Source organism: Camelina sativa, chromosome 10, assembly GCF_000633955.1.
Source record: "Camelina sativa cultivar DH55 chromosome 10, Cs, whole genome shotgun sequence".
In the NCBI taxonomy this organism is placed as follows: domain Eukaryota; kingdom Viridiplantae; phylum Streptophyta; class Magnoliopsida; order Brassicales; family Brassicaceae; genus Camelina; species Camelina sativa.
The window spans coordinates 16,270,494-16,289,561 of NC_025694.1; the positions used below are offsets into that span (position 1 = coordinate 16,270,494).

At 38.3% G+C, this 19,068-nt stretch overlaps 1 protein-coding gene across 1 annotated transcript; it reads right to left on the reverse strand.

Moving 5' to 3' along the window:
- On the reverse strand, positions 16,547-17,986 carry LOC104719115 (putative F-box/LRR-repeat protein 23). The gene is made up of 2 exons (XM_010436963.2): positions 17,603-17,986; positions 16,547-17,294 (listed from the first exon to the last, which is right to left on the reverse strand). Exons 1-2 carry the CDS (start codon positions 17,932-17,934, stop codon positions 16,721-16,723), a joined length of 906 nt encoding a protein of 301 aa, XP_010435265.1. The 5' UTR covers positions 17,935-17,986; the 3' UTR covers positions 16,547-16,720.

Here is a 19,068-nt window from a genome sequence, read left to right on the forward strand (position 1 = left end):
CGGCAAGGTGTTTTAGGCTGTCTGATTTTAATGAGGCTTTCAATGAGATTGAAGCACTTCATCCCACTACAAGAAAAACGCTTATTAATAGCATACAATTAACGTTATAATAGATGTTTAACGGTGTTTTCATAAACGCTATGTTCTCGACAGCGATCTTAGGTCTGACATATACTATAGCTTTTTTTTTATTGTATGCTATTATAGGTTCAATCTACCATTGCAGTTTTTTATTACGCTATAATATAGTAACTTCTTCCATAGCTTTAATATTTTGTCATTATCCGTAAATATATAGCAGGATTTTGTGTGCTGTAATAAGTTATGTTATGGCAAAATTGTTTTTTGCTATATTGGTATTTATTGCAGTACTGTGTATGCTATTATATGTGTTTTCATGACTATTATATTTTTCTGTTGAAGATTTAGTACTTTTTATGGCATTATTATGAATGCTATTGAAAGTGGACAATATTGAACCAAAAAGCCTGTTTTCTAAATCCATTCATTCATTCAACCAAAAGCATTCAACACAATGTCACAGTCAATCCAAAACACACAACATAACAAGCTACTAAAGTATTTCATGTTTAACACATGATGAATTTGTCTTCTGGCCATGTGATAGATGTTCCTAATGCATCTTCCATACTTTATATTTCTGAACATAGCCTCCAAACTGCAGCATTGTTCACCTTCACAATATCTACCCAAACTCTAACTGCATTTTTCCCTAAGGGAACAAAGTGGACAGTTTGGTCAGGGTTGTTTGAAGCCCAGCGTCCTTCGGCAACAACCCGCTTGCACTTCTGATTTTCTTAACAACTATAGGTGGATTGTGTCGCTGCAAAATACAAGTTATTACTAAAGGTCATAGAGTAAACTATATCAGTTTCAGATCATCTAAAACAAAGAAAAATTACCTCAGATCTCCTAACTGGGGATTTTCCCGGTTATTTATTTGTCTTCATAGGAGATTTATGTGGACGGACTTCTGAAACAGTTGCATGAGACTTTACACCTTCGTCTTGATCAATTGCGGTAGAAGTATGCATTGTAGATTTTTGGCCAGATGCACCTGAGGTATTTTCAAATACACCTTCGTCTTGTTCAATTGCGGTAGAAGTATGCATTTCTATGGAACTCACTTTGTACTTACCTTGCAAATCAAGCTTGTAAGCATTGTCACTGATTTTCGTCAAGATTTTGAATGGACCATCGACCCTTGGCATTAGTTTAGAGTCTCTTTCAGCTGGGAAACATTCCTTTCTCAAGTGTATCCACACTAGATCTCCCACTTCGAAAACCAGCTGTCATCTTCCTTTGTTTGCTTGCTTATCATACTGCTTTGTCCTTGCTTCAATGTTGAGTCGTGCTTTCTGATGAATCTGCTTAACAATTTCAGCTTTGTTTTATCCATCCATACTAACTCTTTCACTCAAAGGTAAAGGAATTAGATCCAAAGGTGTTAAAGGGTTACAACCATAAACAATTTGGAAAGGGGAATACTTAGTAGCAGAATGAACTGAATGATTATATGCAAACTCAACATGAGGCAAACAATCTTCCCAAGATTCGATGTTCTTCTTAATGATAGCACGCAAAAGTGTAGACAAAGTCCTATTCACTACTTCAGTTTCTCCATCAGTTTGAGGATGACAAGTAGTTGAAAACATCAACTTAGTCTCTAACTTAGACCACACAATTTTCCAGAAATAGCTTAAGAACTTAGTATCTCTATCAGAAACAATAGTTCTAGGCTGCCATGCAATCGAACAACTTCTCTAAAGAATAAATTAGCAACGTTTGAAACATCATCCGTTTTGTGACATGGAATGAAGTGTGCCATCTTAGAAAATCTATCAACAACCACAAAGACAAAATCTCTACCTCTCTTGTTTCTAGGCAGTCCTAGCACAAAATCCATTGAAAGATCAGTCCAAGGTTCAGTAGGAATGGGTAAAGGAGTATACAAACCATGGGGTTGTACTTTAGACTTGGCTTGCTTGCAAGTGACACACCTTCCGCAAATCCTTTCCANACATATGCGGCCAGTAGAAGTGATCTTGCATAACACTAAGCGTTTTGGCAACTCCAAAATGTCCCATTAATCCTCCTTCATGAGCTTCTCTGACAAGCAAATCTCTCAAAGAACAATTAGGCACACACAAACGATTTTCATAGAATAGAAATCCTTCATGCTGAAAGTATTGAATGACATATGGAAATGTCTCTATGAACTCAACCCATCGAGCATGGCACTTGTTTAGCTTCTGTTGACCTCTCAAGTGCTTTAGAGACTCATGATCTGTGTGAATCACAAACTCCTTCGGCCAAAGATAGTGTTGCCAAGTTTGTAGAGCTCTAACTAAGGCGTACAACTCCTTGTCATACGTTGGATAATTGAGGGTTGCTCCTCCAAGTTTCTCACTGAAATAAGCAATTGGTCTCTTCTCTTGCATCAAAACAGCTCCAATTCCTACACCAGAAGCATCACAATTAATTTCAAAAGTTTTCTTAAAATCTGGTAAAGAAAGAAGAGGTGTAGAAGTTAGTTTTTGTTTCAAGATTTGAAATGCTTCTTCTTGTGTTGTATCCCATTTAAATCCAACTTCTTTCTTGATAACTTCTATGAGAGGAGCAGCAATGGTGCTGAAATCCTTCACAAATCTCTGGTAGAAGCCGGCAAGACCATGGAAACTCTTGACTTCACCAACCGTTTTTGGACTAGGCCACTCTCGAATTGCCTTTACCTTCTCTTCGTCGACCTTAATGTCCTGTGCACTCACAACAAATCCTAGAAAAACAAGGTTATCTGTGCAAAAAATACATTTCTTGGAATTGGCAAACAGTTGCTCCCTCCTAAGAAATTCTAAAACAGTTTTCAAATGCTCTACATGTTCATCTAGGCTTCGACTGTATATCAAGATGTCATCAAAATAAACAACCACAACAACTTCTATGAATGCTCTCAAGACATGATTCATTAACCTCATAAAAGTACTAGGTGCATATGTTAACCCAAAAGGCATCACAAGCCATTCATATAACCCATGCTTAGTCTTAAATGCAGTTTTCCACTCATCACCCTCATTCATACGAATTTGGTGATATCCACTCTTAAGATCAATTTTAGAAAACACACATGACCCATGTAACTCATCTAACATGTTATCTAAGCGAGTGATAGGGTGACGATACTTTACAGTGATATTGTTGATGGCTCTGCAATCAACGCACATTCTCCAACTACCGTCCTATTTTGGCACAAGTAACACCGGCACAACACATGGACTCATGTTTTCCATAATGTATCCCTTTTTCAGGAGCTCACTGACTTGTTTCTGCAGCTCCTTTGTCTCCACAGGATTGGTTCTATAGGCTAGCCTATTTGGAAGTGAAGCTCCTTGGACAAAGTCTATTTGATGTTCAATTCCCCGAATTGGTGGCAAACCATCCGGATTTTCTTCAGGAAAAACATCGTCATAGTCTTGCAAAAGAGAAACAATATTGCTCGGAAGTTCCGGCTCAAGATTAGTCAAACTCATGAGAGCTTCCTTGTACATAAGCACAATTATAGGTTGATTCAAAAAAAAGCTCTCTTAATCTCACTTAATCTCACTTTCTCTCACAAAGAAGTTAGATTGTCTCACGGGGTACTCTCAAAGGCCTTTTGCTGGGTTTTTCTCAAACTCTCACTCTCTTCTTTATGGTTTTTAGTGTTTAGGGGTTCACTCACATTGTTCTTTCCAAGTTGCAGCTGATCTTCGTAGACCTCTTGTGGTGTTAATGGAACTAGTGTGATCTTCTTCCCTTTGTGCTCAAAAGAGTGTTGGTTGATGTAGCCATCATGATTAACCTTGCGATCAAACTGCCATGGCCTTCCCAACAGAACGTGACTTGCTTACATGGGCAATATATCACACAACACTTCATCTTCATACTTCCCAATTGACAAGGAAATCAACACTTGCTGGTTAACCTTCATATTCCTTTGGTTATTCAACCACTGAAGATTATATGGCCTGGGATGCTTCTTTGTATCCAACTTCAGCTTCTACACCAAAATAGTGCTTGCAACATTAGTACAACTTCCTCCATCAATGATAAGACTGCACACTTTATCATTCACTAAACACCTTGTGTGGAACAAGTTTTCTCGTTCTTGTACTTCCTGGATCTTGTCTTGCATCACTAAAGCTCTTCGTGTAACCAACAATTGTCCCTCTGTAGCACAAACCTCATGTTCTTGCAAAGATGAAGTGGAATCACATTCTTTCTCTTCCTCGGTTTCAACCTCTCCATTCTCCATCAATGTCATGGTTCACTAGTTTGGACATCGACTAGCATAGTGTCCTATCCCATGACATCTGAAGCATTGGATATCTCGATTCCTTGTGTGAGTAGCCTCAGCTTTTCCTTTTGACTCTTGTCCAGCAACAGTTGGCTTAGCTCCCACATTTGGTTTGACGTCTATCCTAGGCCGAAAACTTGACTTATCCTCCTTGTAGTAACTCGGCTTTAAACTAGAACCAACAACTTGTCGAGTATTGCTCTTTCTCTTAAGTTGCTCCTCAATTAGAATCGCCTTGTGCAACATCTCTTCCAAGTCCTCATAGGTCTGTAACTCCATTTGATCTTGAATATTTCTGACCAATCCTCCTAGAAACCTTGCTATAGTTGCATCTCCTTCTTCTTCAATGTTAGCTTTAATCATAAGAGACTCCATCTCTTGGAAGTAATCCTCTACACTCTTGCTTCCTTGACTTAGACGTCTCAATTTCTGATGCAACTCTCTGTTGTAGTGGCTGGGCACAAACCTTTTTCTCATAACTGTCTTCAATTCATCCCATGTGTCAATAGGTTGGACACGTCGACGCATCCTACTAGTAACCAGTTGATAGCATAATCATAAAACTCGGTAGCATCTACTTGAACCTTCTTGCGGTCTGAATAGTCTTGACATCTAAAGACTACCTCCATTTTCTTTTCCCACTCAAAATAAGCATTTGGATAATTCTTTCCATAGAATGGTGGTATTTTCAACTTGATTCCTCTCAAATCATCATCATTTCTCCCCCTAGCCTCTCTATTTCGCCTTGGACGCCTTTGACCCTCACTAGACGAATTGCCTCTTTGGCTGTAGTAGTCGTCTTCTTCATATTTGTGCCCCTCCGATCGGGTTCCCCTTCAAGCTGTTGTTGAGGCTGTTGCGCTCTCTCAATCTGCTGGTGCATAGCCTCCATTTCCATGCGAAAAAACTGAGTAAAATGCCCCGTCAAAGCCTGCATTTGGATAGGCGAAAGACCTGCCACTTGTTCTCTTCTTGGGTTGTTGGAGTTATCACCTTCATTAGAAGACATTTTTCCCTACAAAACTGAACAAACAGTTAGTAGTAAAATATCTCACTAGTGTTTCTCTCAAGTGTTTCCCACAAGTGTTTCACTCAATCTCTAAAAACGTTTTCACAATAGTGGTTTTTTCCAAGTTTCCAATAAAACTAATCCCACTCAACTCAATGAGATACCAAAGTTTTTCAGTAACTTGTTACCGAAAAGGAATAGAATGGAACAGACTGATGGAATGAAATAGAATAGAACAAAGTTTTTTTTTTCTTTTTTTTGGAACAGATCCGATTTTTTTTTTTTTTTTTTTTTTTTTTTNCGGGTTCTTTTTTTTTTGTAGAACATGTTTTTTTTTGTAGAACATCTGAACCCTACACCTCAAACTCTAACCCTAACCCTAACCCCTAAATGTCATGTTTTGAATGTCTTACACATTCTGATCATAATGTAATTAAATCACTTTTCGTCTCTAATTATTATTTTTTATTGGTTATAATAATATTCATTTTTCTATTTTAAATTTAAATTTTGAGTTATAATAATGTTAATTTACAAATATTTCTTAAGTCAGCCGTTTAAGTCAATAAGTTAGCCATAACTTAGTCAATTGTTGGGATTTTTTTGTTTTATTCGAATTTTGAGTTCAAATTTTTTTTATTATTTTGAATAATATATTGTGAGAAAAGCTGACTTTTTGAATTTATTGCACGTGTGGATTTGAGCAGGCACATAATTATTGTTCGGTTTCCCTAACAACACTTTTTGTAATATCGAGGCACGAAAGACCAACGTAAGAAAGAATAATATTGAGAAGATCGTTTCGTAACTAAGCCGTACCACATAACTCAGCCGTACAAAGTAAATAACTCAGTCGTAACATATATGTTTTTTTAATATTTACTCATAACTCAGCCGCGTGAAGTACATAACTCAGCCGTAACTTAACTGTAAATAAGCCACAACATTGAAAAGAGACAAAACAAAGGACTTTCTTATCCAAGTACAATTCCTACCAAAAGAAATCCAAATGTTTTACATATCCCAGTACAAGTCCTACCAAAAGAAATACAAATGTTTTACATAAACTATTTCATAAAATCAGGTGCCTCATCGTAGATTTATGCTGCCATTTTAACACGTATAGCCTGGATATTTTGATGACAGATGCCATCGAAAGACACACCAAGCACTAGACATTCTATAAACTTTAAAGCGTACAAGCCACAGTCACCAGCATGTACGCTTTGGGGGACCTTGGAGACACTCCTCCTCCTGAAGGTAAACTGACTGAAACTAGATGTAAGATATTTGTGAGGAACGTTAGCGTTCATCATTGCTAGAAATCATCCGCGTAAACGCCCTACAAGCATTTAACATTTTACTCTCACTGTCTTTGGTTACTTGTCTCATGATGCTATCATAGCAATCAATATGCCCCCTAATCAGATCCACGTGCAGCGCCGCCCAGTGATCGCCTCTAATTTGTGGAGCAATATACAAGTGATCCACATCTTCTATCCAGTTCATATTATGAATCAAACATTTAACTAACTCTTCATAACTATTGCCAGTGAATTTAAACCTTTTCGGTTTTATGGTGAACTGAGCATAGTCATGAACCATCGTAATGGTGAACCACGGGTCTATAAACACAATGTGTTTGTTGTGGAATGTGAAGGGATCTCATTTGTACCTAACCATGAGGAGTCTCATAAACGCGTCCAATTGCTGTAAAAAAGAAAACTGAGTAAAGTACAACAACTCAACTATTATGTATTAACTAACTCAGACAACGACAACAATACATAAGACATATTGTATTATAACTCAGCCGTAAACAATAATAACTCAGCCATAAAGTTATCTTACTTCATCAGACAGCCACCCATAGTTTTCTGGGTTCACTGGCCAGTCCTTTCGTTCGGTGATTATAACCTCATAGAATTCAATTTCGGCTATTGCATCGCCAAACGGAATTTTCCCAACAAACAAATAAACACAGGTTAATATAATGTTAACAAGCTGTGTTTACCTTGTTAAGAAAAAGGGTCTAAAGGGTCATACTCGGCTGTCTTTAGGTACTCCAAAAGTACTTGCAACTTGACCGGATCAACCGGTGCCAGAGGTTCATATATTCCAGCTGCAGGTACACAGTTCTTCCTCATGCACGTCAGTCCGTTGTCTCCAATATAAAGAAAAATCTTTGTTGGATGATCTTGTTGTGTATTCAGTGCACTCCCATCCAGGGATAGCTTAACATTATCCAGCCTTATAGCTTTAATTCTATCAAGCCTAATCTTTTCCTTAGCATCTTCCTCATATTCAAGTTCAAGGAAGTTGGTTTCAGCCATAAACTGGTCTGTCATATCACATACCCGCAGACCCTCAAACCAGAGAGCGAGAGCTTCTGAGAGAGATCTTGAGCGACTCAAAACTCTTTTCACTTTTGTTAGGATTTATTTTACTTCTTTTTTGCTATTCTTTTAGATTTCTACTCTATACTCTTCTACTCTACTCTATTTTTAATATAATGCAATTTTCGTTTATCTATGCTTTTATGTTTTTTGCAATGAGATCTGAGTAGTGTAGTAAAGTTTCTAGGGATGGGATAGACGATTTTGTGTTCTTGATCGGTTAGGATGTCTTAGCTTTGATATTTGTGTTTTATAAATTCCCTTCTAGATTGGTGTTCTTAATGCTATCAACAGACCGAGAGGTTGAAATTAGATATAAGGCGTTTTACCACCTGGAGGTGTAGATGAAATGCTTGAATCAATCAATGCTAGAGATTTACTCACTTAGCCTAAGATATTAGATGAGTAAGAGGTTTATTGACAATAATGGATCGGTTCGTATTGCCTGCTTGGTAATGTTTCTCCAACAAGAGTTGGGTAGGGAAGTGATTAAGGTTGATTGTTTCTATCACGAGAGTGTTTTAACAAGATTTTAGAGATTCATTGTCTAGGGAATATTTGCTTGAGGCATGTAGGACATCCAAATTGGTTAGGAACACTTAGGAGTCGATTACCCCATGTTTAGGAGCTTTCGTATTTAGATTGTTTGCATTTTTATTCATCACTCGATCCCTTACCCGAACAGGTACACGATCACCTGCTTCGAGAATACCTTCGAGCTGTTCTTGTTTATCTTATTCACTCGATCACCCCACCCGATCCTGTACTCGAATGCTTGCATCGAGTGCTTAGGTCGTGTGGTTCTTGTTTACTTATTTTCTTTTAATGATTTTAGGATTGTTAGATCAAACCTCACTATTGCTTGGCTTGACTTGCATAGTTTTGATCATATCTTATCTGCTAGCATAACAACCATTTGGATTGATAGCCCTTTGTACTACAACTGCATAGGGAATTGATACCCTGGGTGAAAATCCTACTAGCTCACTTGGGAGTAAGTCCCAAAGGTATCCTTTATTTTGTCTTAATTCTTACTTATTTATTTTATCTTATTTTCTATTTTGTTTCCCATATTTTCATTTATCTAAAACAAAAAAAACAGGTATCCTTCATGGGTTGGTGAAGAAGGAGGTTGTAGCAGCCTCCATACTCGCCAACGTGTAGCCAGGGTTGCCACCGGCTTCAGCAGGCGCCGTGGTTCGCTCATCAGAAAGCTCGGTTATGCGCACGGATGACATGCACGGACCAGCATCCGAGGGGTTGATCGGGTAAGTGCTTGCATAGGGCATCGGGTAGTACGACGGATATGGTGGGAGAGGTCCGGAATGGTCACCCGTATAGCCGCTTGCAGGGTGCATCGAGTAGGGCATCTGATACGGCATTTGGTAAGGCGGAGGGTAAGGCCCTAAGTACTCACCCGGATGGGTACTCGATGGGTGCATCAGATAAGGCATCGTGTACCCCATCGTGTCAGGCATCGGATAGGCGTCTGAGTGGCTTCTCCGCGATCTTTCAGGTCTTGTGACACCCTCCTCTGCTTGGGGTTCGTAGGAGGATGCCCTGTGGGGCTCTGGAGGTGCTAATCCTCGGGTTCCTCCCAATGGTCCGCTTCTCCCCATCCATGTGGGTGCATAAGACGAAGTGGAAGCTAAGGCACAGCTTGCCTTGTCTTGCAACTCCTTGATCTGTCCTCCCATTACCTTCACTGAGCCAATGAGGTCTTTTAACTTCTTGGCTAGGAACTTGTTCATCCTCTTCAGCCAGCTGATCCTCTTGTGAGCTTCCCTCACCCCAACAGGTTGCTTTTGAGAGCAAACATACTCCTCAAAATCATACTCATCCGAGTGGTCTCCCTGTTCTTGCCCAGTCGTCTCTCTCTCTCCTGCCTTGGACTCCTCCTCTGGATCGTACAGCTCCTCCAATGGTGGTGCAAAATCTATGTTATATCCTAGCCGGATTTTGGTGCACACGACGTTGGGCAGGATCATTTGGGTGGCTCCGGCAGTTGGATGGACAAACTTGAAAAGCAGCATGTCTTTTGGCTTTTCATAAGCCATGAACCTCGCCAATGTGAGGTAGTCGACGTCTAGCCACCTCGGTTCATGAACCACTCCCTTTAGGGGCACATCGCAAGCTACCAAAATTGGTGTGACCAATTCTCCTATGGAGATCTCTCCAGCTCCATCTCTTCTCTCAATTTTCATTGTCGAAGACTTAGGGTGGAGGAACTGATCGAGCAGCACAAAGACCATGCTAGTGTCTGCAACATCCCCTACTAGTGGTGTACCATCCCTAACATTGTCTAAGATTCCACACAAGGCAACATCTAGCAGATGGAGCTCATGATCATTCACATTCCCAGTCTCCTTCCTAGCGAATAAGGTACAAATTAGAGACTTGTGAAAGTACCTCAAAATATGGCTCCTTATTTGAGCAGATTTGGAACTTGTAGACTTATAGGGGAGCTTGTCTCCTATTGTCAGCCATAGGGACTTCATCTCCTCATTGCTCACCTCCATGTTCTCTCCCAGGTGGTGATGGACTCCTTGGGGAGTGATTTCTCCCAGATGTGTGCTTTGTCTCCCAATGAGAATGGGAAAAGCCGGAGCTTGAATCCATCTTCACTAACTCCATTTATCTTGGTTAGGCTACAGAGCCTATCAAACTCATCTAGATGATCCAACGGGTCCTCCATTGGTAATCCATGAAACTTGTTGCTTTGTATCATCTGAATGAGACTACTCTTGATCTCAAAGTTGTTGTTTTGGACAGCAGGTGGCACAATGCCATGTCTTTGACTGTGAGTAGATGGAGCATCTCCTTCTCCTATGTGGGTACTCTCTTGAGGAGCTGATGGACCGTTTTGATTATTCATCTCCTCCTCAATTGTTGTTGGTTGTGGTTGCTGGACTTGTTGTTGACGTAGTAGCCTAGGTCTGTCGATATTGTCGATGAAAGGACTCAAGTGTTGGTGACCTTTGGATCGTGTTTGCATGCACAAACAGATGACAGAGTGAGTGCACGAGGGTCAACTCAATCCAGTTGATCGAGTGACGGGTCGGGTGGGTACTCGGGTTGTACCTAAAATGCAAGACAAGCAAACACGAATGTAAACAAGTCAGTACCGAACCAAAATGGTAGATAGAACTTGATCTAGCAAGTGCTGAAATCCCAAACGTAGAAAATTAAATTCAACCAAATGGCAACGGCGTCAAATTGATAGTAGGATTTTCACCCAGGGTATCAATTCCCTATGCAGTTGTAGTACAAAGGGCTATCAATCCAAATGGTTGTTATGCTAGCAGATAAGATATGATCAGAACTATGCAAGTCAAGCCAAGCAATAGTGAGGTTTGATCTAACAATCCTAAAATGATTAAAAGAAAATAAGTAAACAAGAACCACACGACCTAAGCACTCGATGCAAGCATTCGAGTACAGGATCGGGTGGGGTGATCGAGTGAATAAGATAAACAAGAACAGCTCGAAGGTATTCTCGAAGCAGGTGATCGTGTACCTGTTCGGGTAAGGGATCGAGTGATGAATAAAAATGCAAACAATCTAAATACGAAAGCTCCTAAACATGGGGTAATCGACTCCTAAGTGTTCCTAACCAATTTGGATGTCCTACATGCCTCAAGCAAATATTCCCTAGACAATGAATCTCTAAAATCTTGTTAAAACACTCTCGTGATAGAAACAATCAACCTTAATCACTTCCCTACCCAACTCTTGTTGGAGAAACATTACCAAGCAGGCAATACGAACCGATCCATTATTGTCAATAAACCTCTTACTCATCTAATATCTTAGGCTAAGTGAGTAAATCTCTAGCATTGATTGATTCAAGCATTTCATCTACACCTCCAGGTGGTAAAATGCCTTATATCTAATTTCAACCTCTCGGTCTGTTGATAGCATTAAGAACACCAATCTAGAAGGGAATTTATAAAACACAAATATCAAAGCTAAGACATCCTAACCGATCAAGAACACAAAATCGTCTATCCCATCCCTAGAAACTTTACTACACTACTCAGATCTCATTGCAGAAAACATAAAAGCATAGATGAAAGAAAATTGCATTATATTAAAAAATATAGTAGAGTAGAAGAGTATAGAGTAGAAATCTAAAAGAATAACAAAAAAGAAGTAAACTAAATCCTAACAAAAGTGAAAAGAGTTTTGAGTCGCTCAAGATCTCTCTCAGAAACTCTCGCTCTCTGGTTTGAGGTTTGGAGCGTGCTCCTGCGAGTGGAAGAAGAGAGGGGGTTTATATATGGAAACTCATTAACCCTAGCTTCCCAGTCCTGCCCGAGGGTCTGCTCGATGGGGTGCACGAGGATGTGCTCGGGTCGCTCTTCGGGTAAGCTCTCGGATTGTTCTTTCTGTTCTTAGATCCTCTTCGATCGGGTTGGCGTTCGGGCTGTTCTTCCTGTTCCATAGCTCCTTCGGGTACATGCTCGGGTTTGACCTTGTTTCTCCCCATTTTCGGCTCTTAAGCACCTGTTTTCATCCAAAATATGCAAATGCAAGAATGCAACACCCTAAATAGCCTAAATGTGGATTCCTACAGTAAATGACCTAAAAATGCAAAGGTTATGGTAAAAACAATGCAAGATATGGACAAAAAGGGATGCTTAAAACATGCAAACTAGAGAGTTATCACCCTTATTCAAACCTACAGGTAGTACAAACTTCAACAGCCTAACAATAGTAGGCTTTCTAGGCTTTCTAGCTCTTTTATTTTTCTGATTATCTCCAACCTCATCGGCTCTTCTCTTCTTTGCCGCTAATTCTTTGGTCGTCTTTGCCGCCTCTAAATCTTTGGCTTTGGCCTTCTTTGCCGCCTCTAACTCTTTGGCATTTCTCCTTGTATAAAGTTATGTTTTCGTATCAGTTGGTTTCTTAGCAACTAGAGACTTCTCAACGAAACCAAGAGGATCATCAAACTCATTAATCATATTTTTACTGATCCCAGCCAAACCACTGTCACCAACAGATTTCTTTTCTTGTATAACATAGCGAAGAAAATTAAGATAATGATAACTCAACCTAAACATTCTGAAAAATCAGCCATAAAATTAAGATAAATCAGACATTACCGGAGGACTGTTGACAGAGTAGTTTTGTTGCATTTTTCCTGGAACTTTTGGTGGAACTTTTAATGTCCAAAGTTTTTGTGCCAGGTCATTTGGTACCAGGTTCTTTATTTTGAAATTTGAACACGCATCAGTCATGTTTTGGTCAGTTTGCCCAACACCCATGGAAAGCACATGCTCTTTCATCTGTTTGAGTTCCCTCTCAAAAAATCCAAGCCGGGTTTCAACGTCGGTCATCCTTGGGCTAAACCTTTTATCCATCCTCAATTCTAGTCTGTCTCCAATCGTCTTCTCCAGATTCACATACATATTTGCAATATTTGTATCAATGGTTTAAACCTTGAGTTTATCTTAGACACCAAGGCAACAAGAGTTCTAACCGGCACATCTTACCCAGCATCTTCCTCCTCACTAGCATACTAAAACAAATACAAATCGTCGTAAACAAGCTAACGAAAAGGTTACATAAAATAAAAACTAAATATACACCATTTCACTTACCTTTTTTCCTTTCTTCTTCTTCTCATTTGCAGCTCCTTCACTAGATTCCCCACCCTGACTGTTGGAAACTTTCACCTTCTGGACTTTCTGCTTCTTTACGGGAGGAGATTCAGACTCAACGAATGCTTTAGCTTTTAGCTTTTTCTTCTTATCACTCCCCTTCACATCCCAAAAACCTTTAACAAACTTATCCTCATGTATGTCTTCGATCTGGCGATCAAGTGTAAGGTCGTCAAATACACAAATCTAAACATATGATTAGGGGGCATATTGATTGCTAAGATAGCATCGTGGGACAACTAACCAAAGACAGTGAGATTAAAATGTTGAATGCTTGTAGGGCGTTAATGCGGATGATTTCTAGCAATGATGAACGATAATGTTCCCCTTATCATATGTTTAGATTTGTGTATTTGTGTCTGAGTTATGTATTTGTGGCTGAGTTATTTTATGCTTTGTGTCTGATTTTGTTTTATGTTATGGCTGATTTATTTTATGATTTACTGATGAATTATATTTATCAGATGTCAATGAAGGTTATTTCAGAAGAACAAGCAAGGGATAACCCCCCCCCCCCCAAGACTTTACCCTGAAGGAAAGTCTACTCTAAAGAGTAAACTCATTAATAACAATTTCAAGATGGCAGATTTCTCTGAGATTAGGGAATCAATAAGACAGGATGCGTGGGATAAAACGAAGGATGTACCTTTTGGAATAATTGCTAAGCTAGTTGATAGTGAATTCGTTTGGTCTGGTAAAACTGTACATTTCTTACTGTGTAACCTGTTAAGAATACATAAGAGGGAGATTTGGTTTCTCGTCGGTGGTCAACCTATCAGGCTTGGCTTGAATGAATTTGCTCATATGATGGGGTTAAACATAGACCCAATGCCTATAGAAAATTTTGAACCTGAAGCTGACTACAAAGCGTTCTTCAGACTTTTGAAGGTGCCTGGTGGGGAAGGTAAAAAGTTAGATGAACTTTAGGGAAGGATTAAAAGTGTGACGGGGATGGTTGTTGCCCCAACGTAAATGGTTGGGCCTGTTGTTCTTCAAGCCATTGGACTTTATGTCTTGCATCATAACTCTAGAATACCATTTGAAAGTGCGAAAAGAGTTTTTGATGATGAAGCCATGAAGACTTATCCATGGGGTCGGTCAGCATTTGAAGCTCTTGTTGATGGTATAAAGATGTTGAGGCCTACGGAAAAGTCGTACACCCTTAGTGGTTTTACACCCGTGTTACAGGCTTAGGCGTATGAGTCAGTTAAATTCTTTGGAGATCGATTTGGGAATGCATCAGCTGAAAATGGTGGCATACCGTTGCTTCGAAGGGGCGGAAACCATACACATTCAACGATGGAATTGGTAATTGCTGAAGAGATCAAAGCGCTTGGTGAGGTAAGGTTTTGGTTGTGTTATGATAGTTACTCGCTGAGTTATTGTTTAAATGATGACTGAGATATGGTTTATTAGTGGTTGAGTGATTGTTTAGTAATGGCTGAGTTATTATTGAGTATAGTAACTGCTAAGTTTTTATTTAGTGATGGCTGAATTATGGTTTGTGATAGCTGAGTTATTATTTAGTAATGACTGAGTTATGATTTAGTGATGACTGAGTTAAAACTTACTGATGGGTTTTATAATCTCTTATGTTACAGTTGTGTATAAGGATAGAGAAAAGACAAATCTAGCTAAAAAAACTGACACAAAATCTTTCAAACACAAACATAAGCTGAAATTAATTGACGTGCTTTTGAGTGACAGACATAGGGAGAGAAGAAGGAAAAAAACAGAACCTTTCAGCGATGTAATAGAGGAGATCATCAGTACCAAAGTCCCACATATTGATATCAACCAAACCACCTTGGCTAAGATCAACTGCATGACGACACATGATCTCGAGGTCGTACTTCATTGCAAAGTCTTCGAGGTTGTTCATGTCAATCTTCTACCACGGCTTACACACTTTCTAAACGTTTTCCAGTATATCAATCATGCCAGGACGATTAAGTATCAAAGATGTCAACTCGGACGGAAGCTAAGTTTCTCGGCTCTTCATCTTTCATCAACGAAGGCACGTAAGAGGAAGCCATCTTAGAGAAAACAAAATGTCGAACTGAAGAAATGAATAAATAATGTCAAGATGAAATAGTTTTGGACCTTTCGACTGAACATAAATAAATATAAATTTGATGGAGTAGATAGGGCACTTATTGCCGTTAAGCCGTAAGATCGACACGCTCGAGTTTCGTGGAAACTTGCAAACTTCTCAAAGTAAAGATCTTTGTTGGAGGGTGATTTTAGAAAACCAAGAGCCATGCATGGTTAAAATGTCTCTCTTATTTTTCCAAGACATTCATTAACAAATATATTAAATTTTCCACGTTCAAACTCTCTTTATTTAAACACCAATCAGTTTTAAATTTTTGGTAAGAGTAAAAACATTATGTTCTGTCATGTATACAACAATATCATTTTCCCAACACGAAAAGTATGATTAACTTGGGTATTGTAGTTTCATATATAATCCCGGAAGCATGTGTATTCTACAGTATTCTTTAGTAGAGTAAAATAAAATACTAGATGTTTGCATTTTTACTAGATGTTTGTATTTATGTATTTTTTTGTTATCACGTGATATATTGTTGATTTGCCAGAAAAATATTATTGTCACACTAGATAATATATGTTATATATATATATATAGGGAAAATGTCAAAAAAAGTTTCCAATTTTCAAATTTGGGACCAAAAAAACATAAATTTTAGAAATGTCATTTAAATCATAAAGTTTTCATTGATTTTTTTATTAAATAGCTAACTTTCATTGACTGAGCCATTTAAATCATGCCGTTATTCGGATTAGATTTCGGGTATTCCGGAATCTGGATTATCCAGCTGCATATGGAGGACCATTTTCTGGATTATGATTATCAAAAAAGATGAAGACAAACATTAGATTTTGTTTTTCTTTAATTGTTTACTAGAAAAGAAAATCACAATGTCTTACTGTTTTAGTTTTCAAAACATAAAAAGATTTTCAACTGCCACATCAGGAAAGAGTTATATTGCGGTGACTTTCGAGATTGCAGTATTTATCTGCACTTATTTGACATGAGGAATTATGTTGCAGAAAAAAATTAATTAGAGACTTTTTTTGACAAAACCCAAAAAGATAGATATTAAAATGAAGAACTTAGAGTAAATAGTGCATACACGAGCTCATAAGTTGGTGACCCGAATAAGGAAAAATAAAAGAAAAAAGAACGAGTTATTAAGTCACAGCCACACGGGGTTAAGCTTGACAAGTCCAGCAAAACAACATGTCTCTCCTTTGTCCACAAAGACTTCAACGTCTAGTACCAACGATAGTAGTCACTTGGACTAGTACAAGAGAACTCAAAGTCAACATCATTGTCGAAGCCACAATCAGAAACAAAATCCCATTCTAGGTCATACAATGTGGTTTGAAATGGTAAATCAGCAGTTGAGTCATATGGGCATCTCAAAACACTAATCCTCTTAGAACACTTCTTCTCGAGATCCCCGACAAGGTTAATGTTAGAACACTCGCGTAAATCAAGGTGGTCCAGGTAGGGGCAACCATCAAGAATGGCGTTCAAGCCTGTGTTGTTGAGTCCATCCCCAATAAGTTGGAGGTGGCGTAGCTTGGGCATGCATTCGGCAATTTCTGTGGCAATACTATTAGACTCATCACAACCAAAATACTCAACTTTAGGGCTATGGTTTAGCCTCAATGTCTTCAGATTTGGACAAGACTGGCCTACAACTCTCATAGAGTTTCCTGAAAGTGAGCAGTATAAAATAACATCAAGCTCTTCAAGCAATGGTAGTTTCACAACAGCTTTCATAACTCCCTCATCTGTTATTTTATTGTATGCAAATCTAAGGCTTCTCAGATTAATTGACCTGCAAGTAATCGTTTGAAAAATTAAAATATAACAGAACAAAGACAAATAGTTTCTTTTTATAGCACACTAACAACCCGAAGCCAAACATTAAGACTTTATAAAGACAACAATCCTAATAAGATGTAAATGTTCAAACCTATTCAATTTCCAAACTGCATTCATCAGAGAACCAATATAACGATAGAGAAAAGACAAATCTACCTATAAAATTGACACAAAATCCTTCAAAAACAATCATAAGCTGAAATTAATTGACGTGCTTTTGAGTCACAGCCACAGGAAGAGAAAAAAGGAAAGAGACAGAACCTTTCAGCGATGTAATAGAGGAGATCATCAGTACCAAAGTCCCAAATATCAATATCAACCAAACCACCTTGGCTAAGATCAACTGCATGACGACACATGATCATGAGGTCGTACTTCGTTGCAAAGTCTCCGAGGTTGCTCATGTCAATCTTCCGCCACATTGAAAGGTCTTTACATACACGACGCCATGGCTTACACACTTTCTGAACGTTTTCCAGTATATCAATCATGCTAAGTCGATTGAGTATGAAAGACGTCAATTCCGACGGAAGCTCTGCCCAGTTTCTCGGCTCTTCATCTTTCATCAACAAAGGCACGTAAGAGGAAGACATTTTTAGAGAAAACAAAATGTCGAAGTGAAGAAATGAATAAATAATGTCAACGTGAAGTAGTTTTGGACCTTTCGACTGAACATAAATAAATATAAATTTGATGGAGTAGATAGGGCAATATGATCACTTATTGCTTTGCCGTAAGATCGACACGCTCTAGTTTCTTGGAAACTTGCAAACTTATCAAAGTAAAGATCTTTGTTGGAGGGTGTTTTTATTATTTTCATAGAAAACCAAGAGCCATGGTCAAAATGTCTCTCTTATTTTTCCAAGACATTCATTAACTAATACATTGAATTTTCATTTATGGGCATGAGCTGATGTGGCCATTCCAAGTAAAATCTATATTGGCGATTTGGTGAGGTAATGTAATTGTTTTAATGTGGTAGAAAATAGTTGTTATTTTAAGAATTTGGGTATATCATATATGAGTTAGTTGTTATTTTAAGAATTTGGGTATATCATATATGGGTTATTTTAAGAATTTGGGTATATCATATATGGGTATAACAATATTGAATTTTCATTTATGGGCATGAGCTGATGTGGCCATTCTAAGTAAAATCTATATTGGCGATTTGGTGAGGTAATGTAATTGTTTTAATGTAGTAAAAAATAGTTGTTATTTTAATAATGTAATGATTGATTCACAGAAATTTTCATTTATGGGCATAAACTGATGTGGTCATTCTAAGTAAAATCTATATTGACGATTTGGTGAGGTAATGTAATTGTTTTAATATAGTAGAAAATAGTTGTTATTTTAAGAATTTGGGTATATCATATATGGGTTATTTAATAAATATAAATTTGATGGAGTAGATAGGGCACTTATTGCTTCCCCTTTAGCCGTAAGATCGACACGCTCCAGTTTCTTGGAAACTTGCAAACTTATCAAAGTAAAGATCTTGGTTGGAGGGTGTTTTTATTATTTTGAAAACCAAGAGCCATGGTCAAAATGTCTCTCTTATTTTCCAAGACATTCATTAACTAATACATTGAATTTTCCACGTTCAAACTCTCTTTATTCAAACACCAATCAGTTTTAAATTTTTTGATAAGAGTAAAAACTTTATGTTATGTTCATGTATACAACAATATCATTTGCCCAACACGAAAGTATGATTAACTTGG

Coding starts and splice junctions, on each gene's coding strand:
- LOC104719115 (XM_010436963.2), bottom strand. CDS start 17,934: ATGTCTTCCTCTTACGTGCCTTTGTTGATGAAAGATGAAGAGCCGAGA. Junction 17,295..17,602: donor CTCTATTACATCGCTGAAAG/GTTCTGTCTCTT, acceptor GATTACTTGCAG/GTCAATTAATCTGAGAAGCC.